At 42.7% G+C, this 21,887-nt stretch overlaps 1 protein-coding gene across 3 annotated transcripts in view; it reads left to right on the forward strand.

The window, feature by feature from the left end:
• CUNH9orf3 (chromosome unknown C9orf3 homolog) overlaps positions 1–21,887 on the forward strand; it is a 326,108-nt gene that overhangs the window by 40,804 nt on the left and 263,417 nt on the right. For all 3 annotated transcript variants that reach the window (XM_019554787.1, XM_019554789.1, XM_019554788.1), the window contains exons 3-4: positions 9,337–9,503; positions 17,798–17,954. In XM_019554787.1, the coding sequence (XP_019410332.1) occupies positions 9,337–9,503; positions 17,798–17,954 (324 nt within the window). The remainder of the gene's footprint in view (positions 1–9,336; positions 9,504–17,797; positions 17,955–21,887) is intronic.

Consider the following 21,887-nt stretch of genomic DNA (forward strand, 5'->3'; position numbering starts at 1 on the left):
CCGAAGTCTAGAGGTAGGTTATGTATCTGTCAGTCTATTTAAAAACACAACACAATGCAATGCACAATGCTGTGTTATCAGATGAAGCATGCCCTGTTGTTGTGACAGTCATTGCAAAGGATGAGATTGTGCAGAAAGTAATTAAGTCTCTTAGTACAGAGCATCCAGGACAGCATATTCAATTTAAGCGGGATTCAGCCTTAGATAGGATTTTGTTTAAAGGCCCCAGGATGGTGATTCCTAAGATGTTACAAAAAAACTGAAAAAGATAATTAAAGGTCATTTAGGTATTGAAAAACCTGAAAGAAGGGTCACTGAGTTGTTATACAGGTCTGAATTGAAAATTGACCTTGAGAAAGCTGTTAGAGCTTGTCACATACCAAAAATAGAGACTAAATCAAGTGCATCATTGCTCCACTCCTGGAGGAAACCAGACAAAGATATAATTTTATTGGCTGGAAAAAAGGGCCTGTACTTGTCCTAGATTATTATTTTTAGTTCCCTGAGAGAGAACCTAACTAGGAGATACTATGTCTAAAGAGGTGATCCTGCAGATCAATTCCACATTTGCTTGATATGGCATACCTGACATCATAATGTTTGACAGCTGAGCAGGCAAGAGTTTAAAAAGTTTGCACTGAAATGAAGATTTAGACATTTCACCTTTAGTTACCAAGAGGATAATGGGAAATTACATCAGGGTAATAAAGCACCTAGAGAAAAAACGTTGTGGAGCCAGACTCTGATCCATACTTAACACTGTTAAATTACAGAATGGCACCATTGAAGCTTGGGTTGTCATGTGATGACATTTTGTTCAACAGAACAAAAACAAGAACATCTAAACTATGAAGAACTGATACTACAGTCACTGGGAACTTGCAGTTGTATTAAGAGGCATACAAAACAGAAAAGAAATCTCAGCATGACTTGGGACTGAGGGTTGCCACCACTTCATGAAAATTACATTGCCTATATCTACTGATCAGTTGGACTAGGGATAGAAGTTACACATAAGCCAGTTTAAGTGATGAGAAACTGGTTTAAACCTGTAACAGAACAGAAGTTCAGTGCACATAAACCACTTTCAAAATGGCCAGAACTGGTTTAAGTTAAATCTGGTTGAATGTAATGCCAGATTAACTGATTTAGGTCAAACTGGTTTATGGAACTTCTGTCCCAGACCCCTTTCTCAGATAAGTTAACTCACAGTCCCCCAGCATCCTAGGTTGCTCTGCAGCCGTGGGCTGGGCTGTCTGCTCCAGAGAGCAGGGCTGTCTGCTCCAGGGAGCACTATCATTGTTCCAGCTGGCTGAGAAGAGGGTGGGAAACCTGGCTCCAGATTGCAGTCGGGTCTGCCTGGCTTTCCCCCCACTTGTCACTGGAGCAGAGGAAGGGGGTGGTCAGACCTTGGGGCCAGGCAGGGGAAGAGGGGGCTTTAAACCCCTGTCCTGGACTCTAGCTGGGGTCTGCCTGGCAGGGACGCAGCAGCCCCTGCCAGGCTTTTCCCTGCTCCTTTCTGAAGTTTAAACCCCTCTCCCGTCTCTCTGCTGCAGTGTGCCAGCCTGGGGCCAGTGTCTGGCCATGCCACAACCCGTCCACTTGAGGAGGGAGTGGGGAAAAGCCTGGCAGAGGATGCTGCGTCCCTGCCAAACAGACTTCTTCTGTGCTCCTATAGGCAAGGAGATTTAAAGCCCCTTCCCCTTCCCTCTGTCTCAGCATGCTGGCATGGGCCAGGGTCTGGCCACGCTCCCCTCCTTGTTCTATTGGGCAGGAGGGGAAAAGTCTGGCAGGGGCTGCTTCCTCCTTCCGCCATGAGATGCCTTGGCTGGTGTCCCTGCAGGCCAAGGTGGGGGGTTAATCCCCCCCAATCATACTCAGCAGGCCTCGCCACCCCACCCTTCCCAGCTCATGTAGGAAGCAGGAAAAGCCTGGAGGGTTTCTCTCCTAGTTTCCCTCAAGCCAGTGCCGAAGGGCGTGCTCTAGCACCCCCAGCTTCTAGCCTGAGCCACTGCTGGCATGTGGCTACAGTTCTGGAATGTCTGGTCACTTGCTTCTTGGTTCAAGCTACACAGTTTAGATTAATCTGCAAAGATTGAATCAATTCAGCCTCAGACTTTTCGGCTGTCTGTCCTCAGACTTTTCGGCTGTCTGTAGTTAGCCTCGGAGAGGAATGAAGCAGATCTCTTTCAGACTCCTTTCATTTGGAGACCAGGAAGTGTAAAGTTGGTGTGATCCTAAATATCTTTCTTCAGTTATTTCAGTTTCTAATATTAGACTTTAAAACTTCTGCATTTTCCTAACACTTGTAGGCACCTGTATTTCTACTGTGACTCCTGTTTCTGCAGTAATACCAACAGAGAAGAAGTAGGGATTTGGAGACTGCCTGCCCACTCATCTATTTGGTTTCTTTAGCTTCTGCCTTGACTACAGAGGCTCCCAAAAGACACTTTATCGGTTTTGCATCTTTTGAAGCCATAAAGACACAATCATATAAATGGCTGAAAGGACCCATCTATTAGTAAAGGAATCATAAAGAAAGTGTTTAATGGAGGGTAATCTAAAAGTGTTAACTGTGGAATGGGAAAGAGACTGTAAAAAGGGGAAAGAAAACAAAGAGGATGGGAAACAGGAGAGAAGGGGAGGGGGGAATTGCCATTTCTCTCTCTCTCACAGTGTAACGGTTATTTAAAAGAAATTGTATGTCTGATACCAGGAGAGTAAAACTACTAGTTATTGTGTGTGACACATCTTGGGTAGATAGCAAACAATCCAGCAGTTTCCTGCCACTTTGTATCAGAGGTGTGGAAAGATTATTTCCGTTAAGATTTTTCTGTTTCTGGCCCACGCACTCACCTATTGGAATTGTGTAGCCCTGATCTGCAATGGGAAACACTGACTTTTACACAGTGGACAGTAATAAAGTAACACCATCACATTACTGACATCATAAGCTGCTGCAAATGCATATTAAAGTAAAATGTATTAATGTCAACCATATTTTTTCCGCGTTGAGGGAAGGGAGGAAATCTAATGTTTATGTATTTGTTTGGGGGATAAAGATGAGGACAAAACAGGTTAACAAAAGAAGAAAAGGTATTTTTTGAATAAATCATGAGAGAGTTTTCCTTTCTGCAGATCTTCTAAACTCTCCTCTCTTTAAAATGGAATAAGAGATGGTTCAATATTGGCTGACACTTCAGCTGGTGCCAGCCTGTCAATCAGCTGGTCTCCAGGTGATCATGACATGAATATATGAATATCTAACTAGAAGCTGATATAATTGTTGTTCTGACAGTTCCTTCTCTAACTTTAACAGGGCTCTGTGTTCTCCACTGATGTTTTCATGGAAGACTGACATATTTGCAGAAATTTGGTTTAGAAGTGATGAAATTTAATCAGTATAACTGAACCAAAATAGGATTATAACAACCGTGGCTTGATCAAATGTTATACCCCTTTTCCAGCTCCTCTCCATCCTTCTGATGTTCCTGTGTACTTGGAATATAAGTATTCATACTTGTATAGAATTGTTACCATATTTATATGTCAGTTTAACATGATGAAATACTTTAGGCAATAATGTTGATGTATTTGAAAATGGCAGACTTCCTGTGCACATTGTGCAATTTTTATTTATGTCTAGTAACAGAGGCAGGATCTAGTGGCCTGGGATCCTGTTGACTAGAGTTCAGTTTCCAGCTCTACTGCTGACCTACTGGGTGGCCTTGGACAACAGACTTTACCTTCCTTTCCCTCAGTTTCCCTAATTGTAAAATATCACCGACCTTTTTTTTCATAAAACTCCTTGAGATCTACTAATGAGAAGCGTCTGATGAGACCTGCGTGGTAGACTCACCGTGGGAAAAGATTGTATCATGTTATTGTTTAGACCAAGCCCAGTGCAGTGGGTTTTCAGTCTTGGGTAGGATCTTTAAGAGATAACATAATTTGTTTATTCATTTTTGCACATTATACCAAAGTAATGTTGATATCAATGGTACTAGAGGTTTTGCAACTTATAACCAACCTGGTGGAACATGTGACAAGCATGCTTCCTCAATGGGTTCCACAAAGGGAGGAGACTAAATGATTTGCTCAAGTGGCAGGGCAGGGAATGAAAGTTAGGTTTTCTGGGTTCCAGGGTAGTACCTTTCGACTGAGGCAGTCCTCTTCCTAGTAACATCAATGTAAATAAAAATTAATAGTAACAATATGCCAAATTGTGGAATCTCCATCCTTAGATGGTTTCAGGAGCAGGTTAGATAGACGCTTGGCTTGGATGTTTTATTCAGGGATGATCAGGGGGCTGGATTAGATGACCTCATGGGCTAGGGATAGCCATTACACATACACTGATTTAAGTTATTAGAAATTGGTTTAAATCTGTAACAGAACAGATGTTTAATACACATAAACCAATTTGAAAATGGCTGAAGCCGGTTTGAGATAAACCTGGCTGAATGTAGTATCATACTTAACTGATTTGGCTCAAACTGGTTTATTCAATGTCTATCCCAGACCCCTTCGTGGTGTAAGATAAACCAGACTCCCCCAGCAACCTGGTATGCTCTCTGGGCTGGGCAGGGCTCTCTGCTTCACAGCAGGGCTGGCCCCTCCCCTCTGCTCCCTGGTTGCAGCTCCTGCACAGACTGAAGGTACAGCAGGGTCTGCCTGGCTTCCCCCTGCCCTCCCCTCCTCCCTCTTGCTGTTTGCTGGACTAGCAGGGATTCCCCTCTTCCTCCCTCCCATCTCCCATAGCACGGACTCCAGCCCCACAATGCTTAGAGGTGTCTGTGTGTGTGTGTCTCCAACTTCACTGAGACAGGCAGACAGAAAAGTGACTGCTTAGGGCTTTTGGGAGCTAATTAACAGGTCAGCTAGTGAGCTTTATAAAAAGAGTTCGAACTAATGGAGAGAGGCTATAGTTTTGCTGATGAGGCGATAAACACTGTTATCAGCAGGGATCCTGGTTTTCTATGATTAAAAACAGTGAATTCTCTGATTAAAAACCCCAAATCCATAATTAAAATTAAAGGTCCCCTACAGCAACCCCCCCCACACTACTGGTGCCCCTCACTCCACCCATAACAGCCTCCTCAGGTCTCCTGATGCCCCTCACTCCCCCATAACAGCCCCCCAGCTCCACACATACAGGCACAGACACTAACATTCATTCACCCCAGCAGGTAAGTGTATGGGGAGAAGGGAAGGTGCTGGGGGACCAGATCATAAAGTGGGGGGGAGCGTGTCCTTGTGCCCACTCCCAAGAGGAGGGCCAGGTTATGAGGGCAGGGGTGCCCCTCTGTGGGCTACACACACGCTGGCTGGCCTGATGGGGGTGGTTTGCACACAGTGGCCACCATTACAACTCTGCCCCTGTGCCTCACGCTGTCTTCCCATGGCCTGCTGCATAGCTTTGCGAGCAGGTGGTGTGGGGTACAGGAGCGGCAGTGCGGTGGTGGGTTGCACATTCAGGCTGCACGTGCTGGCTGGCCTGCAGGGGAAGGAGGGAGGGGGAGGCTCGCATGTGGCGACTGCCAGTGCAGTGTCGCTTGTGCGTCACGGTTGGCTGTATGGCTCTGCGGCAGTTCAGGGTGGTGGCTGCAGTGACTGTGTGCTGCCCAGGGTGGGGAAGGGGCTCACATGCAGTGGCCACAGGCACAGCTCTGAAGACAAGTGGCAGCAGTGGTACGAGCTGGTGGTGGCCGCCATATGTGAAACCCCCTCCCTGTCTCCGCCAGCCGGCATGCAGCAGCCACCACCACCATCCCACACCACTGCTGCCACTTGCCTGAGGAGCTGTGCTTGCACCATTTTTGCTGCCTCACAGCCAGCTGCACAGTTCTGCAGAGATGGCTCCATAGCTGAGTGGCAGCAGTGGCAGCATACGAACCGCCCCTCCCCACCCCCAGCTGGCACACAGCTGCCAGAGCCGCCATCCCTTGCCGCCATGGAGCTGTGCCCACAGAGCCATGCGCCCAGCTGTGGGGTAGCAGCAGCAGTGTGGTGGTAGCTGTTACATGCAAGCCGCCCCCTCCCACCCCTGCTGGCCAGCCAGCATGTGTGCGGCCTGCAAGCAGCAGCCACCACTGCACTGCTGCTGCCACACCCTGTGCCACTTGGCCGCAAAGCCATGTGGCCAGCTGTGGGAAGGCAGCGTGGGGCATGGCAGCAGAGTTGCTGTGGTGGCTGCTGTGTGCGAACCCGCCTGACTGGCTGGTGCACGTATGGCCCACAGAGGAGCACCCCTGCTCTCACCCCTGGCCTGCTCCTGGGGTGGGGGGCAGGGAGGCACTGCAGCATGCCACCTGGGGCCAGTGGTGCCCCCAGCTCCCTCAGCCACCTTCCCCCCACCCCCAACATCCAAGCCCCATTTACCTCCAGGCTCCAGGGACGAAGGGTGAGTCTGAGCCTGAGCTCAGCCTTGGCTGACTCAGAGGCTCAGGCCCTGCCCTTCTCCAGGCAGGGCTAAGGGTTTTGTGCCCTTTCTGCAGTTCACTGTCTCAGGCTAGAACTGTTCCTGCCTGCAAGAGCTCTTTGCAAAAGTGGAGAATCCATGGATTTCTCTGCTAGAAGGGGAAATCCGTGTTTTCCCTGATTAAAAACAGGGAATCCATGGTTGTCTCTGTTTTTCCATGGGAAATGGAAAACCCAGATCCCTGGTTATCAGCCCCCTGCTGGCTTGCTGCAGACCATATAAAGTTTGCCGCAGACAATATAAAGAAGCATGGAGGGAGATAGAGAAGCTCCATATCATCAACAGATGCATGCACTGCACACCCCCCATGCCTCAGAGTGCTAGCAGGGGTCTGGGGTCTGGCAACACTTCTGCCCCTTGAGCAGCCAGTAGGGAAATGCCTTGGATGGTGCAAGCAGACCTTTCTAATTAGAGGTCTTGCCAAAGCCTGGCCATGCCTCCCTCCCCCCCAGCACAGCATTGTGTAAAGAAAGGAAGGGCTGCTCTAGCACCCTCGGCTTCTAGCCTGAACCACTGCAGGCATGTGCTTGAAGTTCCTGAGTCCAGAGAGAATGTCTGTCCAGTTACAAACCACTTCAGCCTAGCCAGATTAAACTAACCTGCAAAGATTGAATCAATTCAGGGTCAGGCTTTTCAAATGTCAGTCCCTAGCCACAAGGTCTTTTCTAGCCCTACTTTCCTAGGATCCTATGAAATTGTATTGCTCTGTATATTGCAAGAATAGGCTGATAGTCCTATTCTCCTAGATCCTGGAATTTAGATATCCTAACCATGGCCCTAGGATAACTAGTTAGTCTACTATTTCTTTTCTACTCTCTTGGGGAAGAAAGGGTATCTTAAAGGGAATGAGTGCCTTCTGGCAACTAAAATGCTCTCTGGGAAGGGGTTGTGCTGTGCACTGTTCCTTTTTCTGACATATATATATTTTTAGACATATATTTCTAGTGGATGTCTGGTTGTCAAGAGGTCACATTTTAGAAGATTCTGAGCAATGCTGAAACGTGCCACAATATTGCACGCACACTACCTTGCAAATCAACAGCTGCATAGCAGCCTTAGTGCAGTATTCTTGGTGGGTTAGACCTAATTAGCCTCAGCACAGAACCATATGAGTGTTGATTATACTATTTCTGCTTTCAGATATAGGGTGTGTAATTCACAGTGCCACCTGTGGGCAAAGGCAGTTATTGAGTTAAGCATGTCCTCACTAATTCAGGATTCAGTAGACCTTTTCTGTCTTTCCAGAAGAAAGGTTGACACATTTGATGTAAACGTTTGATATAGCCTCAAGAAATCTTTCCTCTGTACTGTTACGCAGTTGAAATCTTCCAGTTTATTCCTGCTCTACAGGAACAACTCAGCCTTAGTGAAAGGATTCAGTGAATAAATTCAGCAGATTAAGGAACTTCATAGGAGAGGCTCAGAACTTCTATAGATCTTAGGCACTAAAACCTAATTGCTGTCTTCATGACTTTTTTCCCCCCAAAACATGATATACATATATAAACATACAAATATACATATATACATGTGTATACATAAATACATACATATACATATACATGCATACACACACACATAGCGTGTGTGTGTGTGTATGTGTGTGCGGACAAAATTTACTTGTGTACTGGCAACCCCAAGCATTCCCAATATTGCCAGTCTCCAAAATCTATGACACTGGCTTTAAAAATCATGAGGTTTTAAAAAGTGACTTGTTTGTTCTTTTGTGGGAAGTCTCTAGGATCAAGCAAGTGACATTTTCAAGGTCTTTTGTGCAACAGGGAAGAGGGTCTATAAACTTACTGTTTTTAGTTGATCACTTAATTTTAGGAGTGTGGGTTTTAAAAATACCAGTGACCATGAGACACTGGTAACTTTGGCAAACTTAATCAATTTGTGATGCTTCAAAATGGTAATATTTGGTCACTTGGTGTCATGATTTTCTGTAATAGGAGAACTGTCTGGGTCCACAGGATCAAGGATATAGCAAAGGTGGGAATATCTATACCAAAGGTAGCAAAAGATGGCATTTTAGCTGATCAATTCATGTTATCTTAGACCGGGGTGCTCAACCTCCAGCCCTTGGGCCAAATGTGGTCTGCAGAGCCTTGCGTCTGGCCCATAGAGGTCCCCCTGAGGTGGGAGACTTGTTGGTGGGAGAGCAGTAGCCATTAATATGACCACCATCCCTGCCCTGCCAAATTCAAAAACCCCAATCTCTACACAGCCTGTCAGAGCCAGACTGTGTCCCCATACCCTTGTGGAGCCAAGCTGTAACCTCCTCTTCACATTTGGATCAGGGCTGGGCCATGTCCCTTCTCCCCCATGGCAGTAAATTGGAGCTGAGCTATGCCCCCTACCCCTCCATGGGGCCAGGCTGCACCTCCTTTTCTGCCACCTCATCTGCCCCCTCCTCCTTTCCCCCCATCCCCCTGTAGGGCTACACTGGGGCTGGGTCATGCCCCCTTCCCCTCATGGGGGCAGGTTGGGACCAGGCCACATCCCCTTTCCCCTGTGCAGCCAAACCATACCCCCTTCCTCTGCAGGGCTGGCTTGGGGACCACCTGCCACCACCTGCCTCCCAACCCCCTTGCTATGCCCCCCATGGGTGCTGGATGGAGACCAGCAGCTAGATCTGGCCCACAAAGGGATGGGACACTGTCCATCTGGCCTATGGGGGGAAAAGATTGAGCCCCACTGTCTTAGACTGAAACCAAGATAACTGAGATTTTGAAAACCAGTTAGCAGGTTTGAATTTCTCTTTGTAATAGAAAACTCTACTCACCTCTTACTTATTGCAAATTCCACAATAAGAAAAAACGATTAAATTCTTTACCTTTTTCTTCTCTTTATAGGCCTTGTGTTTATACAATGGGATCACCACTAAACAACAGAGCTCTTTTTCCGTGCCAGGAACCACCAGTTGCCATGTCAACCTGGCAGGCTACAGTCCAAGCAGCTACAGGTTTTGTTGTCTTAATGAGTGGTGAAAATTCAGCAGAACCAATACAGCTTCAAGAAGGTAGGTTCACTATGTCTATTTTGTGCACTTATTGCATGGAATAACAACAGTAAAGTATTTTTAAAGTTGTAATTCGCAGTAAAGCTTAGCATTTATCTTATGATTGTTATTCTTCAGTCTGAAAATACAAAAAAAAAAAGGGAATATTCATTGCTATTTCCAGTTTTCAAAGAACTATCCTGCTCACGGTCATTCTGCAAACCAGTAACACGACTGGGCAGAATACTTAGGTTTTCTAACTCCATTCCTCAGCCTGCTGATTTTAGCTTTTGTATAAAAATCTTTCCTTAATTTGCCTAATTCTTGTTAATGTCTCTCATTAGTTGACTTAGTTTTAATCAGCCTGCAGTTAAGTGTTTGGCACGTAGTATTTGGCACATAAAGTATCAGAATTGGGCTCTGGACAGCTCAAGGTATTGATAACACGATATACTTCCAAATCAAATATAGTCCATGGTAAAACTAACTGAAAGTCATTATTGTATCATATAGGTTTGGTGAGCAGTATGTGAAGTGAGCTGAAGTTCTCCATCCAGTGCCAAGTGCCCCTCAAAGCTCTACTTTGTTTCCACTTCTTTTGGCACCAAGGCATCACTGCAGTCACTCGCTACTGCTTCCCTGCTTAGTGCTGTGTGAGGTATTGGCAACACATAGGGGGTGCACACGGGTGCACGTGTGCCCCCTGAGATCGGCCATGCACTACCTAGAAGCGCCAGCCATGAAACTGGAAGCACACTTCCATTTTTGCTGCTGGCTCAGCGATTGGCCACCATTGGAGGACCCCCCCAGTCGGCAATTTGGTACCTACCGACTCAGTGTGGGCTGATGCTGTTTTCTGTGTTTCTTTTCAGCTTCCTTCTTTAGGCTGCAGGGAACAGCAAAGTACAGGGAAATGATGCAACTTCCCAAGTCATATTTTTCAATCTTTAATGCATAGATATAGGCCTCTAAAATCCACATATAAACAAGTATGTCTGGTTAGGAGTCGGGTCAATTCACAGTTTCACAGAAACTGTGAAATCCAGGATTGTCAAATCAGCTTAAAAAAAAAAGTTAATGAAAAAAAATTCTGACTCCCCAGTGGGAGCCAGCAGTCCTTGCTGCCATGCCCCAACCTTACAGCCTGCGGTGCAGGGGTGACACATAGGGGATGCACACAGGTGTATGTGCACCCCCTGAGCATGTCAATGCACCCCCTACAAAAAGGCGCTGATAACACTGTATCTGGCTGGGAAGTCTGTGGGGAGGAAGGGGTGTGGGAGGGCAGATCAAGGTCCCCACAGTAAGGAAGGGAGTGGGGCAGGGGCAGGCACTGCTCAGCTGGGGTGGGCCAGGGTGGAGCATGGAACGGAGCTGTGGGTAGCTTGTCTGGGGGTTGGGGGGAGCACTTCTAGTGCTGCATGCAACCCCAGGGGATGCATGGGGGGCATGTGCCCCCAGGATTTGTGTGTGGGGCCAGGGTGGGCTTCCCACTTCAGGACCGGGGCCTGCTCTGGCCTCTTCCTGGCAGGGGGGGCCAGGCCAGGGCTGCACTCCGGGCAGATGGTGGTGCTGGGTGGGGGCAATACTGTAGCCCACCCATCTCCTAGCACCACTGCTGCCCACCTGGTACCAAGCACAGCTCTGGTCCAGGCCCCCTGTTGGGAACAGCCTGATGCAGCCCCCGGCCATGAAGCAGGCAGCCTGTCCTTGCCCTGTGCACAAATCCAGGGGCCCCATACCCTCCTTTCATCCCCCAGGGGTGTGTGCAGTGGTGGGAGCCACTTCCCCCTGGATGAGCTGCCCATGGCTCCATCCCATGCCCTGCCCTGCCCCACCCTGGTAGTGCCTGCCTCTGCCCCAGCCCCACTCCCTCTCTCACTGTAGAGGCCTTGATCTGCCCCCCCATGCCCCTTCCCTCCGCCACACCTGTTTCAACCCCTTCCAGATTTACTGGATGGTTGCTGATCTCCAAGCTGATGGGCTGCATTCCTGGTCATGTGCATGCAGTAAATGTGCATGCATGTGGCATTTATTGGTGACATTATTGACCAGATTGGTCAAAAATAGCCAATTGCCAATAATGTCAATTTTCCTTTTATTGGTGCCAATATGATATGGACCAATATATCGATGCACCTCTATAATAGATTCTAAGGTTTTTCAAAATTTTGATTCCAGGTATTGGTGAAACAGTCCTACCACCATTGCTTAATTCGTCTTATCAACAAACTCACCATGGGTATTTAGACAGATGTTCTTTTTAGCTGCTTTAAAAATGGAGGGGGAGTTGCTGCTATAGTGCTCTCATCAACTGTTACAATGTGGCTGTTACCTCTGCTTGAGCCTGTAGTGGTACAAATTAGCCATCTTACCTTAATTTTGATTTAATGAAGCTGGCTTAATGTGGATAAAGCAGTTTTTCTACCCTTGTATTGCTATAGGATCTTGAAAATCTTACCATTGCATCATAACAGCTTATATCGGTATCTTTTGATATCAACACATTTGTTCGGTCTATACCCTTTTTAATGGGTTGTTTCTGCTTATCAAGTCTCCCAGCAATGGGAATCTCTTATGTCAATATTCAGAGGAAAGAGGAGGCTTACCTGTAACTGAGCCTGTAAAAATAGAAAGCTACCTATTCTCTCAGTTTAACAAATACTAGGCTAGCATATCCTCAGCCAGTGTAAATTGTCATAGCTCAGTTGAAATCAATGTTCTTTTATACCTATTAGCTAACTGAAAATGAATCAGTTGGAAGTGTTATTTCCTCATCAATACAGTTTTGCTGTCCTGTGATTTAAAGAAACCAATTAAACTTTTTCCCATGATTTTTTTTTAATTAGGGAAAAACTAACCATGTAAAAAGACATTTCCAAAATATTGAAAAAGTGTTGAAAATTACATCACTGTTCCATATTTTTAAGAGTGACTGTTGAGGCTTAGTCATCCAGGCTCTACTTAATGGCTCTGGGGAGAATAGAAAGGGCATCTGTTTAATTCCTTTCAGTATTTGCAATGAGTCATTTTTTTTCTTCTTCGGTAATTACAAGTCAATTTAAGATTTTTTTTTTTTTAATTTTCCAAACACTAATCCAGCATATTTCTATCCCAAAGAATTCTAAGAAAGTGAGAAACACTGTTGTAGAATTTCAGTGGAAAGGCCAATAGAGGGGAAATGACTCATTTTAGCTTTTCTGTACTAATGATGTGCTGAATGAAAAGTGTGAAATGGACTGGGAAGGACCAAATGCTCCATTACAACTGGCTTCTTTGGAAGGCAAGTGACAATGGCAATGACTTTTCTACTGCGCTGAAGAAAAAGAACAGCTATTCTTGCATTTCTTTTTGTGCAGTTATTTTTCTTAGGATGAAATTCACTGCAGTGTAGATGATCCAGATAGGGCTCTTGTGCATCACTGTAACCTCATTTAGTTATTAGCATTATTTTGAAAATAATAGAGATTTACTGTGATGGGCCTTGTTATTGATATTAGTTATTGTTTGTATTCTGAGGGTTTATAGGTACCAATAGAATGAAGAATTACAGTATGTAGACAGATAAAAAATGACCATCTCTAAGAAAATGATGAAGGATATAGATGAATGGGGGAATAGTAGGTAAAAAGTGTGGCAGGCTAAGGTAACAATGAAACATACAAAAGAATTCAGTGATAAGCAGAAATTTTGTATGGACTTCTTTTGCTGGTGTTAGTTTCATAGGTAGAAAAAACATTGGAAATTTGAAATCCAGATCAGTTGTGTAGATGGGAGAATAATATTTACACTCTTACAGGTGCTAGAAATAAGCTGTACTTTAACCCGTTCAATATTATACTTAGCCTATCCATATGGATACATAGTACTTGAAGGTCAGAAGCAAATTTTGTCCTTTGTTATCAAGTGTGCACATCCCTTAAAGTCTCTCAGGTTGCATAAATAACATTGAATGGTATATTTAGGTGCAGTGTGCATTAGACCTTTAACGCATTTCCTGCAAAATATTAATTTGCAAAATTCTAAAATATAGTGTAAAGTAAATGCCATTGCTTGCGTTGAGAGAGAATTTTGATTTGCAGTAGACTGTGTAAAAAGGATCTATAATCATATAGGTTAGGTATTTATATTTTGCTTTAAGAAAGTAAATATAAAAGCAGGAAGTAGAAAAACAGCAAAGAGACTTTTTTAAAATTCAAATGCACACACACTAATGGATGCTTCGGTTTGCATTCACATTGGGGCTGAAATTGTGGAATTTTTACATCTAGTATTTTTTTTCATTTGTGGTGTCAACATGTTCACTTTCCCCACTATTTGCATAATTCAGCTTGGAGACCAGTTTAATATGTGTTCTACTGCAGAGAATAAATTTGGGCAGAGAGAGAAACACCTTTCCCCCCTTTCACAAGGAAAGTGCTTGAGTTGGTTGATCTCTGACATGTCTGATGCAGGTGCTGTAGCAAGTGGCATTGCTGATTCCTCAAGTAGCAGGCTTCCCTGTGAGCCAGTGTTAGTGTAATGCTCCAACATAGGTCAGGGCAGGATGATACTGGAAATTCTGTCTTTCAGATGAGATCAGTCCAGGTCCTGCACAGTCACCAAAAACTTTTCTAAAAGGGTCTATGCCAAATAATAGTTCTTAATCTCAGTGTCTCAGCCAAACAATAGTTTCAGTACTTTCAATTTATTTAGTTGTTGTTTCATGTATCTATCCTATTTTTCACTTTCACAAGTGTTGTGTAGGGATATTGTGCACTCTTAAGCAGATGCTGTATTTTCCATTAGACATGGCTATGTTTTCATGGCAAAGTAATCTGTATATGGTCTCTATTTTAATTTGCATTGTAAAGCAACAAAGACTTTTTAGAGGTGATAGGTGCTATCTAAACTAAAGAAAATATGTTTATTTTCTTAAGTCAAGTGATAAGATATAGTGACACTCAGATTTTTTTAGGTATGGTATGAACAAACTGTTTTTGAAACTGTTAAATATAGCTTAAATGCATGATGAGAACAAGAATGGTATTTTCCTTACTTTTAAATGGATTACAGTTTCCTAGTATTGTTAAATCTACCGTTAAACAGTTAACATATGACTTGGAAAAAAACCCTCTAGTTTGATATAATAGGCTTTTTATTTTTTGTAATTATGCAACTATCAGACCATGTATGCTTATACTGCAGTTGCAAAACAAATGTCCAATTAGAAAAATGGCGCTTTGAAAAGAACCTGTTGGAAAATATTTTCAAGTATTGTGATTTTACCGTATATGTCTTGGTAATATCTGATTTAAAAGCAAGGCTGTTTTATGAATAGATAACCCATGTAGATAATGGGGTGTTTTAAACCTCAGGTTTATCATCATGCTTCCAGTTTCCTTTAAAAAGCAAACCCACACAGCTGTTCTGCTCTTTTCCCATGAACCTTCATGTAGTGCAGATATGGTTAATACAGGAGTTCTCAACCTTTTCTGACTTGAGGCACCTCTCCCTAACTTTTGTGAAATGAGTGGCACCCAGTTTCAAAAACTAATTGATATATTATAGAGCATACCTATTTACACCTATTAACCTCAACTCACTTGGCCATGTTGTGTTGCAACGCCCTGCCCCCTGGGAGGGAAGGGGAGCCCAGAGACTCTGGCTGCTGTTGCAGCTGTAGCAGTGGCAGAAGTGGCAGCCAGACAGGAGCCTGGGGGCCATGAATTAATCCCTGGTGGGTCACCAACCCCTGGCTAACTAAATCAGAGATCCATAAGCTTTCATAAGCAGCAGCTTGCTCCATCAAATGCTGAACTTCTGATAAAGCAAGAAGCTGCTTATGAAAGCTTATGGATCTTTGATTTAGTTAGTCTGTAAGGTGCAAATCTACCCTACCTTCTGTCTAACAGCTCAGTGATACATACTTGCACTAGGAGGAAGCACTGCACTGAGTCCAGCTGCTTTGCTTTCCCATTCCCTATAGGTGGTGCTGTTTGCAAGGGAGCCACATGAGGGCATGTAAGAGAGAGAAAGGAAAATAAAAGGGACAAGAGCAAGGGGGAGGAAAGATGAATGCTAAGGATGATAAAGGTGGGAAGAGAGAGAGTACAGGATAGATAAATGGAAGCATTAAGCAGGACAGAAAGAAAGAATAGGAAGAGGCCAAACAATTATTAAAAGAGAAACAAGTAAGATAAAATGGGAAAGGAGAGTGAAGGAGAGACCAAAAACATTAAAAATGTACATTATGTTAACAGAAACAGCACCTCATGTTGGTCACTGGTAGTAATCATTCCTTGCAGAAAGACCAGGTCAGTAATAGGAAATTCCACCTATTTTGGAGTAACTTCATCCTTTTCACTATGTGCTTAGAGACTTTCTGTTAATTGTTCAAGACGATACATTTTGGGCTATAAAGACGGCAGACACATATGTGCAGTAGTGAACTGGGGCCAATAGGGCTTATAAACACAGTAGGAGCCTGAGGATTTGGTGATGGGAGCGCTGATTTTATAAATCCTAATATATGGGACTTTGAAAGAATATATGAAGAGGAAAACAAGTTCCTTCCTGCCCTTGAGTCCTGCTTTGGTGCTTTGTTTTTCGGGATTCTCTCTTTCATTAGGAATTGCTGCCGCTTTTCTAGATTTGAGTAGTATGCAGTGGTGCTCAGCCTGGGTAACCTGCTCAGGGTGGTGAGCTCTGTTCTTCACTGGATTTGGAGGCAGTCGAGAAAAAACAAAGCTGTTTAAACCCTGCTATGTGTAGAATGCTGCTGCCCACCTTCCTTTACTTGGTGCATAAACACATCACATCATTAGACTGCTAAACTGGCTCCCCATTCATTTCAGCATCCTGTTCCAATTGCCCTTCTTGTTTTTAAAACAGTCCATAGTTTTCTTTGCTCCAGCCTGCCTCACTGAACTTGTTTCTCACTCTAACCTTTTCTGCTCCCTCTGTTTGTCTAGCACTGGCCTCCTCTCTTTCCCACAAAACAGTCTCCTCACTGTTGTTGTGAGAGTGTTCTCCTTTACACCTCCTGCCGTCTGGAACAGTTTTCTGTCTCTGCGCCTCATTGACTTTCAATCTTGTTTCAAAACTCAGCTGAAAACACACTACTTTTTTTATGATGATCCTTGAAAATTTCTCTTTTCCTTTGCTGCCATTAAACTCTGAAGTTGCTCTATTAGCATAACCTGATGGAGCATTTTGTAACACTGCATGTATGACAGATGCTACACACAATGAAGTATTGTTTTAAACTGCCTCCAGGCCTGCTCTCGCTCCCACTGAAGGCAATGGCAAAACTCCCACTGACTTCAGTGGGAGGCATCTTGGACCCTTGGTATGGTTTATGTCAACATCAAGAACTTGGGATTTCATAGTACTAATGAACTGTCTTGTCTGTCCTATAAGACCCCTTTCCCTGGTGCCCACGTTGGCTGATTTTCAGCCTCCTCAGGTTGGAATTTCCAAAGATTTTCAGTTGACTAAAATACTTTATTTCCTTACTGTTTCTAATGAAGTTGTAAGCAGCCATGGTTTTTTCTGTTCACCTTCTCTGTGCAGCCTTTAAAACTCTGGAAATAGGTTATATGGTGATGCAGAGCCAACAACAACTGTTCATATCTTATTATCTGTCGTATGAATTTCCTGTATGGCGGTTCATAAGCGCACTTACTGGGGAATAACGCTTATCCCTTTTTCTAGGCAGAAGATCCTGTTTGACTCCACACCTGCTTGTATGGTGCAAAGGCTTGGACTATTAGTACACAATGTAGAACAACTGTAGAATTAGGAAGTACTTTCTAATGCTGAGGGTGGTCAAGTACCAGAACAGGCTACTGGAGAAGTTGTGGAGTTTCCATTCCTGGAAATTTTGAAAAGCAGATTACACAGACACTTGGCTGGGGTGGTTTAGTCAGGAATGATTCTGTGTTGAGTATGGGGCTGGACTAGATGACTTCATGAGGTCATCCCTACTTTCCTATAATCCTAATGTTTCACTAAGGCTTACATTTATAAAATCACAAAGCTAGGTTTAATTTTTGGCAGATTATTCAGATATAAATATTAGCATAAGCTCCATTTTACATTTAAACTCTTTCCTAATGTGCCTTTCACCCTCCAGCAGAAGTAACATGTAACTATCAATGTATTAAGTAATGTGGTTGAAAGACAATCTAGTTATCTGTTTCCTTCTTGAAGAAAAAATGTTGGGAAATGGGGGAAGAGGTTTTCCAAATATTTGTGCATTACAATTCAGAGTCCTGATATTAGAAATGTATGTTGTATCCTAGTAAGTAATTGCTGTTTCCTTTTGCTAATAGGTATCTTTAGTTGGAACTATTATGTGACCATGCCAATGCCAGCATCCACCTTCACTATCGCTGTTGGGTGCTGGATAGAAGTTAAACGGGAATCTGTTGCAACTGAGGTCATAAAAAATGATGTGATCTCCTTGCCATTTTCAGAGGCTGATTTCAGGTTGGTGTTTGGGATATTTTTGAAAAATAAACACTTGAGGGAGTATTCCATGTAGTCTGTGAAATGTGGGTGATTCATGTGAGCAGAGGGATCACAGATGAACATGTTTAATCAAGACAGAAAGAAGTTTTGTCGGACAAGTAAGTCCAGAGGCGAAGGATGGGCAATTGTGTATAGTTTCTGTAGAAAAAAATAGGTTCGCAGATCAAGACAATTAGTTTCTACATGTGTTTAATTTGTCTAACTGAATTCTCAGATGCTGCAATTTATCTCCAGTTTCACACGGTCCTTACATCCTTTTAGTTTGTAATCAGTTAAACATTTAATGTACGGCTTTTTAAAAACTTTTTTTGCCAATTAAATTGGTTTGTAAATCACTCAAGCTGTTTTGGTTCCATTTATTGCTGCTAAGAATATGGATTGTAAAGACCTCAGTGCTTCAGTATTGTTAGTCAGATTCTGTATGTGGAGGACCAGATAGTTATCTCTTAATGGGCTCTCATGTTTAACTTTCCCGCTGAGCTGATGCTGTGTTAATTTTAATAACAGTCTCAGTGAACTTTAGAAAAAGAGCCTTTCATTTACTTTAAAATAATGAGATGAGAAATATGGTTTGAAACTTTCATTTTTTATACCATTAGATGTACCTTATAAATCATTCCATACTTATGCACCCACTGTGGACATGTCTGTATCTGACAAAACACAACATGTAATACTGTAGATACATCCCCACTGTGAATATATTTGTTGTATCTACAGAATTTCACATGCTGCCATTATGTTACATTGTACGTTCCTCTCTAATGTGCCATGCTTTTAATATCTGTACTTTTTGCTGATCTTACTGTAATTAATTATGTTAAGTGTTTATGAAAAAAGAGAGAGGTTTAGTTATTCAGATACGTTACATTAGAAATGTTGCAAGTGTTTAGTTATGTTGTTTTCTAACCTTTTCAGACAGTGTTTTCATAACATTTGGCATATAAACATGGGCAATAACCATATGGTAAGCTTGCTGTCTCCATGAGCAATGCCCTCAAGTGTTCCATCCTACTTGGCACTGCTGAAATATAGGGCCAAGGATAGCCTGCCTGTGGAGCCTGGATGGAGCAGTGTAGTGTGATTGAGGGAATCATTGGTAGAACTGTTCTTACGCCCATTTTATAGATGGGAACATAAAAGCGCAGAGAGAATGAGTGATATGCCCAAGATCATACATATCATACTAGAGGTAGAAACAGAGCAGAGGGCTGTGGTTGTTTTAACCACTGCATGAAAGTCCTCCTTTTTCAGATAGAAAAACCCCCCAAACCCTAACATCCTCAGCATCAAATATTTTCCATTTGTGGTTTTATTTTATTTTGTTTTATGCATTCTCTTTCATGGGAGTTTGTTTTTGTTTTATGTCTGTTGGAGGCTGAATCATAACTTCTTAGAATAAGCAAACTGCACCAGGAACAGAGAAGTGTTTTCAGTAATGAAAAATCCTTGGGACTAGACTTTTGCTGCCTTTACAGTAGGATCTTTCCTGGTATACGTGTAATGTAAACCCCACAAATACTGCCTGTTTCTCCAGTTAGTACTTTCCCTATCATTGAGCTATATAGTTGCTTTTGTCTCACGTCTTCACTGTTCCACCAATGAGACTTCTCTTACCACTGTCTTCCTGCCTTTCTGTCCTCCTTGAACCAACTGCTGTAACTCTCCTGTCCTTTAAAATCTCTCCTCAAGTTCCTTTTTGACTGTGAGGACAGAAATTAACTGGTTAATTATGGTTACTAGTAGATATGCCTTTTTTTTCTTTTTAAAAGAAGTCACCTGATTAAAACATCTGTCATCTGATGATACAGCCAGGCTCTTCTGAAACTGCATGTCGTATGCCATTCCCTTACTGTCTGTCTGTCTTGTCCCTGTGTTATATGGCATCTAGCATGTGGTGGGCGTTACCAGACATAAATAGTGATAAGGCCTGTGCCTGTACATATGGAACATCAGTGTGTGACTTAACTTAACTGCAGCAATTCTCACTAAAGTGCACAAAATGCAAATCTGGCTTCTGTCATTTACAGAAAACTTAATAATTCATATCTTTCTTATTCAAAGGTTGAATTCTTTAGTCCTTCCCCTCAGGATTTAATTTGCTGCTGCTTATTGAGAAACATAAAACTGGTTATAATTTTTCATTCCACTTACTGCCGTATTATTTTGAAAAACTTTTAATACTTTTTGTATAGAAAATAAAATCACTTTATTTTAAGGTCTTTTGATCAGATGAAGCAAGAAGGGACTATCCTGTACATAATGAGAGATGGGTATAAGTTTGAATTTAGATGGCTTTACGTGAAAATGGTGTCGTAGGTAAAATGAATGCAGGACGTCCAGGTAGCAAAGGTGAATGTATGTGGGCGGGGGTTTTTTGCAAAAGAAAAAGTCATCAGATATTTGTCTGAGAGATTGTCGAGTCTAAGTTTTGGATGTTGTTAACCCTTATTTCTCTACATAATATTTACTATCGAGTTCTTACCCACTGTGATCAACAAGACTCAAATCAGTGTAGTCAGCACTTGGCATGGTCATGAAAGTATAAAGAGTGGGCCCAAAGGTAGATAAAACGGGGAAAGCATAGTGCAGTTAGTCAGATGAGAAGACAAGAAGTTCTTGAGAAATAAGGAAATGAGAATGGATTACTGAAAGAAAGCTATTTTAAGGTGGGATGGATTTATTTTGATTTTGATGCCTGGACATGCTTCTACCTCTAGGCATATTACAGGCATTGAAAATGTACAAACTCATCTGAAATATAAATTTCATCTGATAAATCTTAAAGGCAGATTTCTCAAAAAAGAAAACATTCCCAACAAGAAGTTTGGGTCTCCACTGCTGGTTTGAAGGAAGAGAGAGGAGCTAGAAGAGGGAGGCTTTTCTGACAGTTGGAGCAGCCTCATAGAAGGCATAAAACTGAGCCAGAGACATCAAGCTAGATTCCTGTCTATTAGTTTGTGAAGAATCCTGGGCAGTTATTCAAAGGATTCAGGGTGCCTACTTTCATTCCCTTGTCAGATTTCAAGCTTGGTAACTACACTTTGACGGATATAATTTTTTTAAAAAGTCAGTCAGCTGCCACCCTTTGAAAAATATTATGTAAATTCAGTTATAATGTTAAATATGTAGGGCATTTTTTTCACTAGAGATTGCTGTGTTTCAGCGCTGGGTGAGGTTTCTTTGTGTAGATCTGTGAAAATTGTTTAGGGTCCATTTCTTTCAGCTAAAGAGACATTGCATAAATGTGGGGTGGTGTTTATTGCATAGTTTTTTTAACACAGATAGTTATATGCCAGCATTTCAGCAAATGCAGTGGATGCTAATATTTACCATAGTAATAATAAGCACTACACCTACTAGAAAGTATTTGAAAAATCTGTCCCATAAGTAGAAACCAAACCAAACCACTCAACCAAACACACAACCCACCAAAAAGAGACTGTGTTGTAGAGGTGAGGAGCTAGCAGGTGAAAATCTATGAAGCTGATTTTTTTTTGAGCTGAATTCATTTGGACAAATAACTACTTCTAAAAGCATTAGGAAGTGTAGGGTTTTTTCCAATTCCACCTTTGATGGAAACCATTCCATAGAAGATACACAGTTCACATTTGGTTCTGAAGTGATTCTTTTTCAGCTGTTACCAGTGATAAGACTGAAATGATGTCCACTGCTGTTTTATTAGCAGGAACAGCTGTTAATAGTTTTTTTCCAGAAGCGTTTTTAATTTAAGGACTTGAACTTTTATTTTATTGAAACCATATTTCTGTTTTTATTTCAGGAAAAACGAATCCAGACTTTGTTCCTTGGTTAAATATTGAAGTGTTTCAAAACATTCATCTTAGAAATTCTGAATTGTTTTTTTAGTTTAAGTTACATTGGGGCTCTTCT

Source organism: Crocodylus porosus, unplaced genomic scaffold (genome assembly GCF_001723895.1).
Source record: "Crocodylus porosus isolate Cpor-Errol unplaced genomic scaffold, CroPor_comp1, whole genome shotgun sequence".
Classification (NCBI taxonomy): Eukaryota; Metazoa; Chordata; order Crocodylia; family Crocodylidae; genus Crocodylus; species Crocodylus porosus.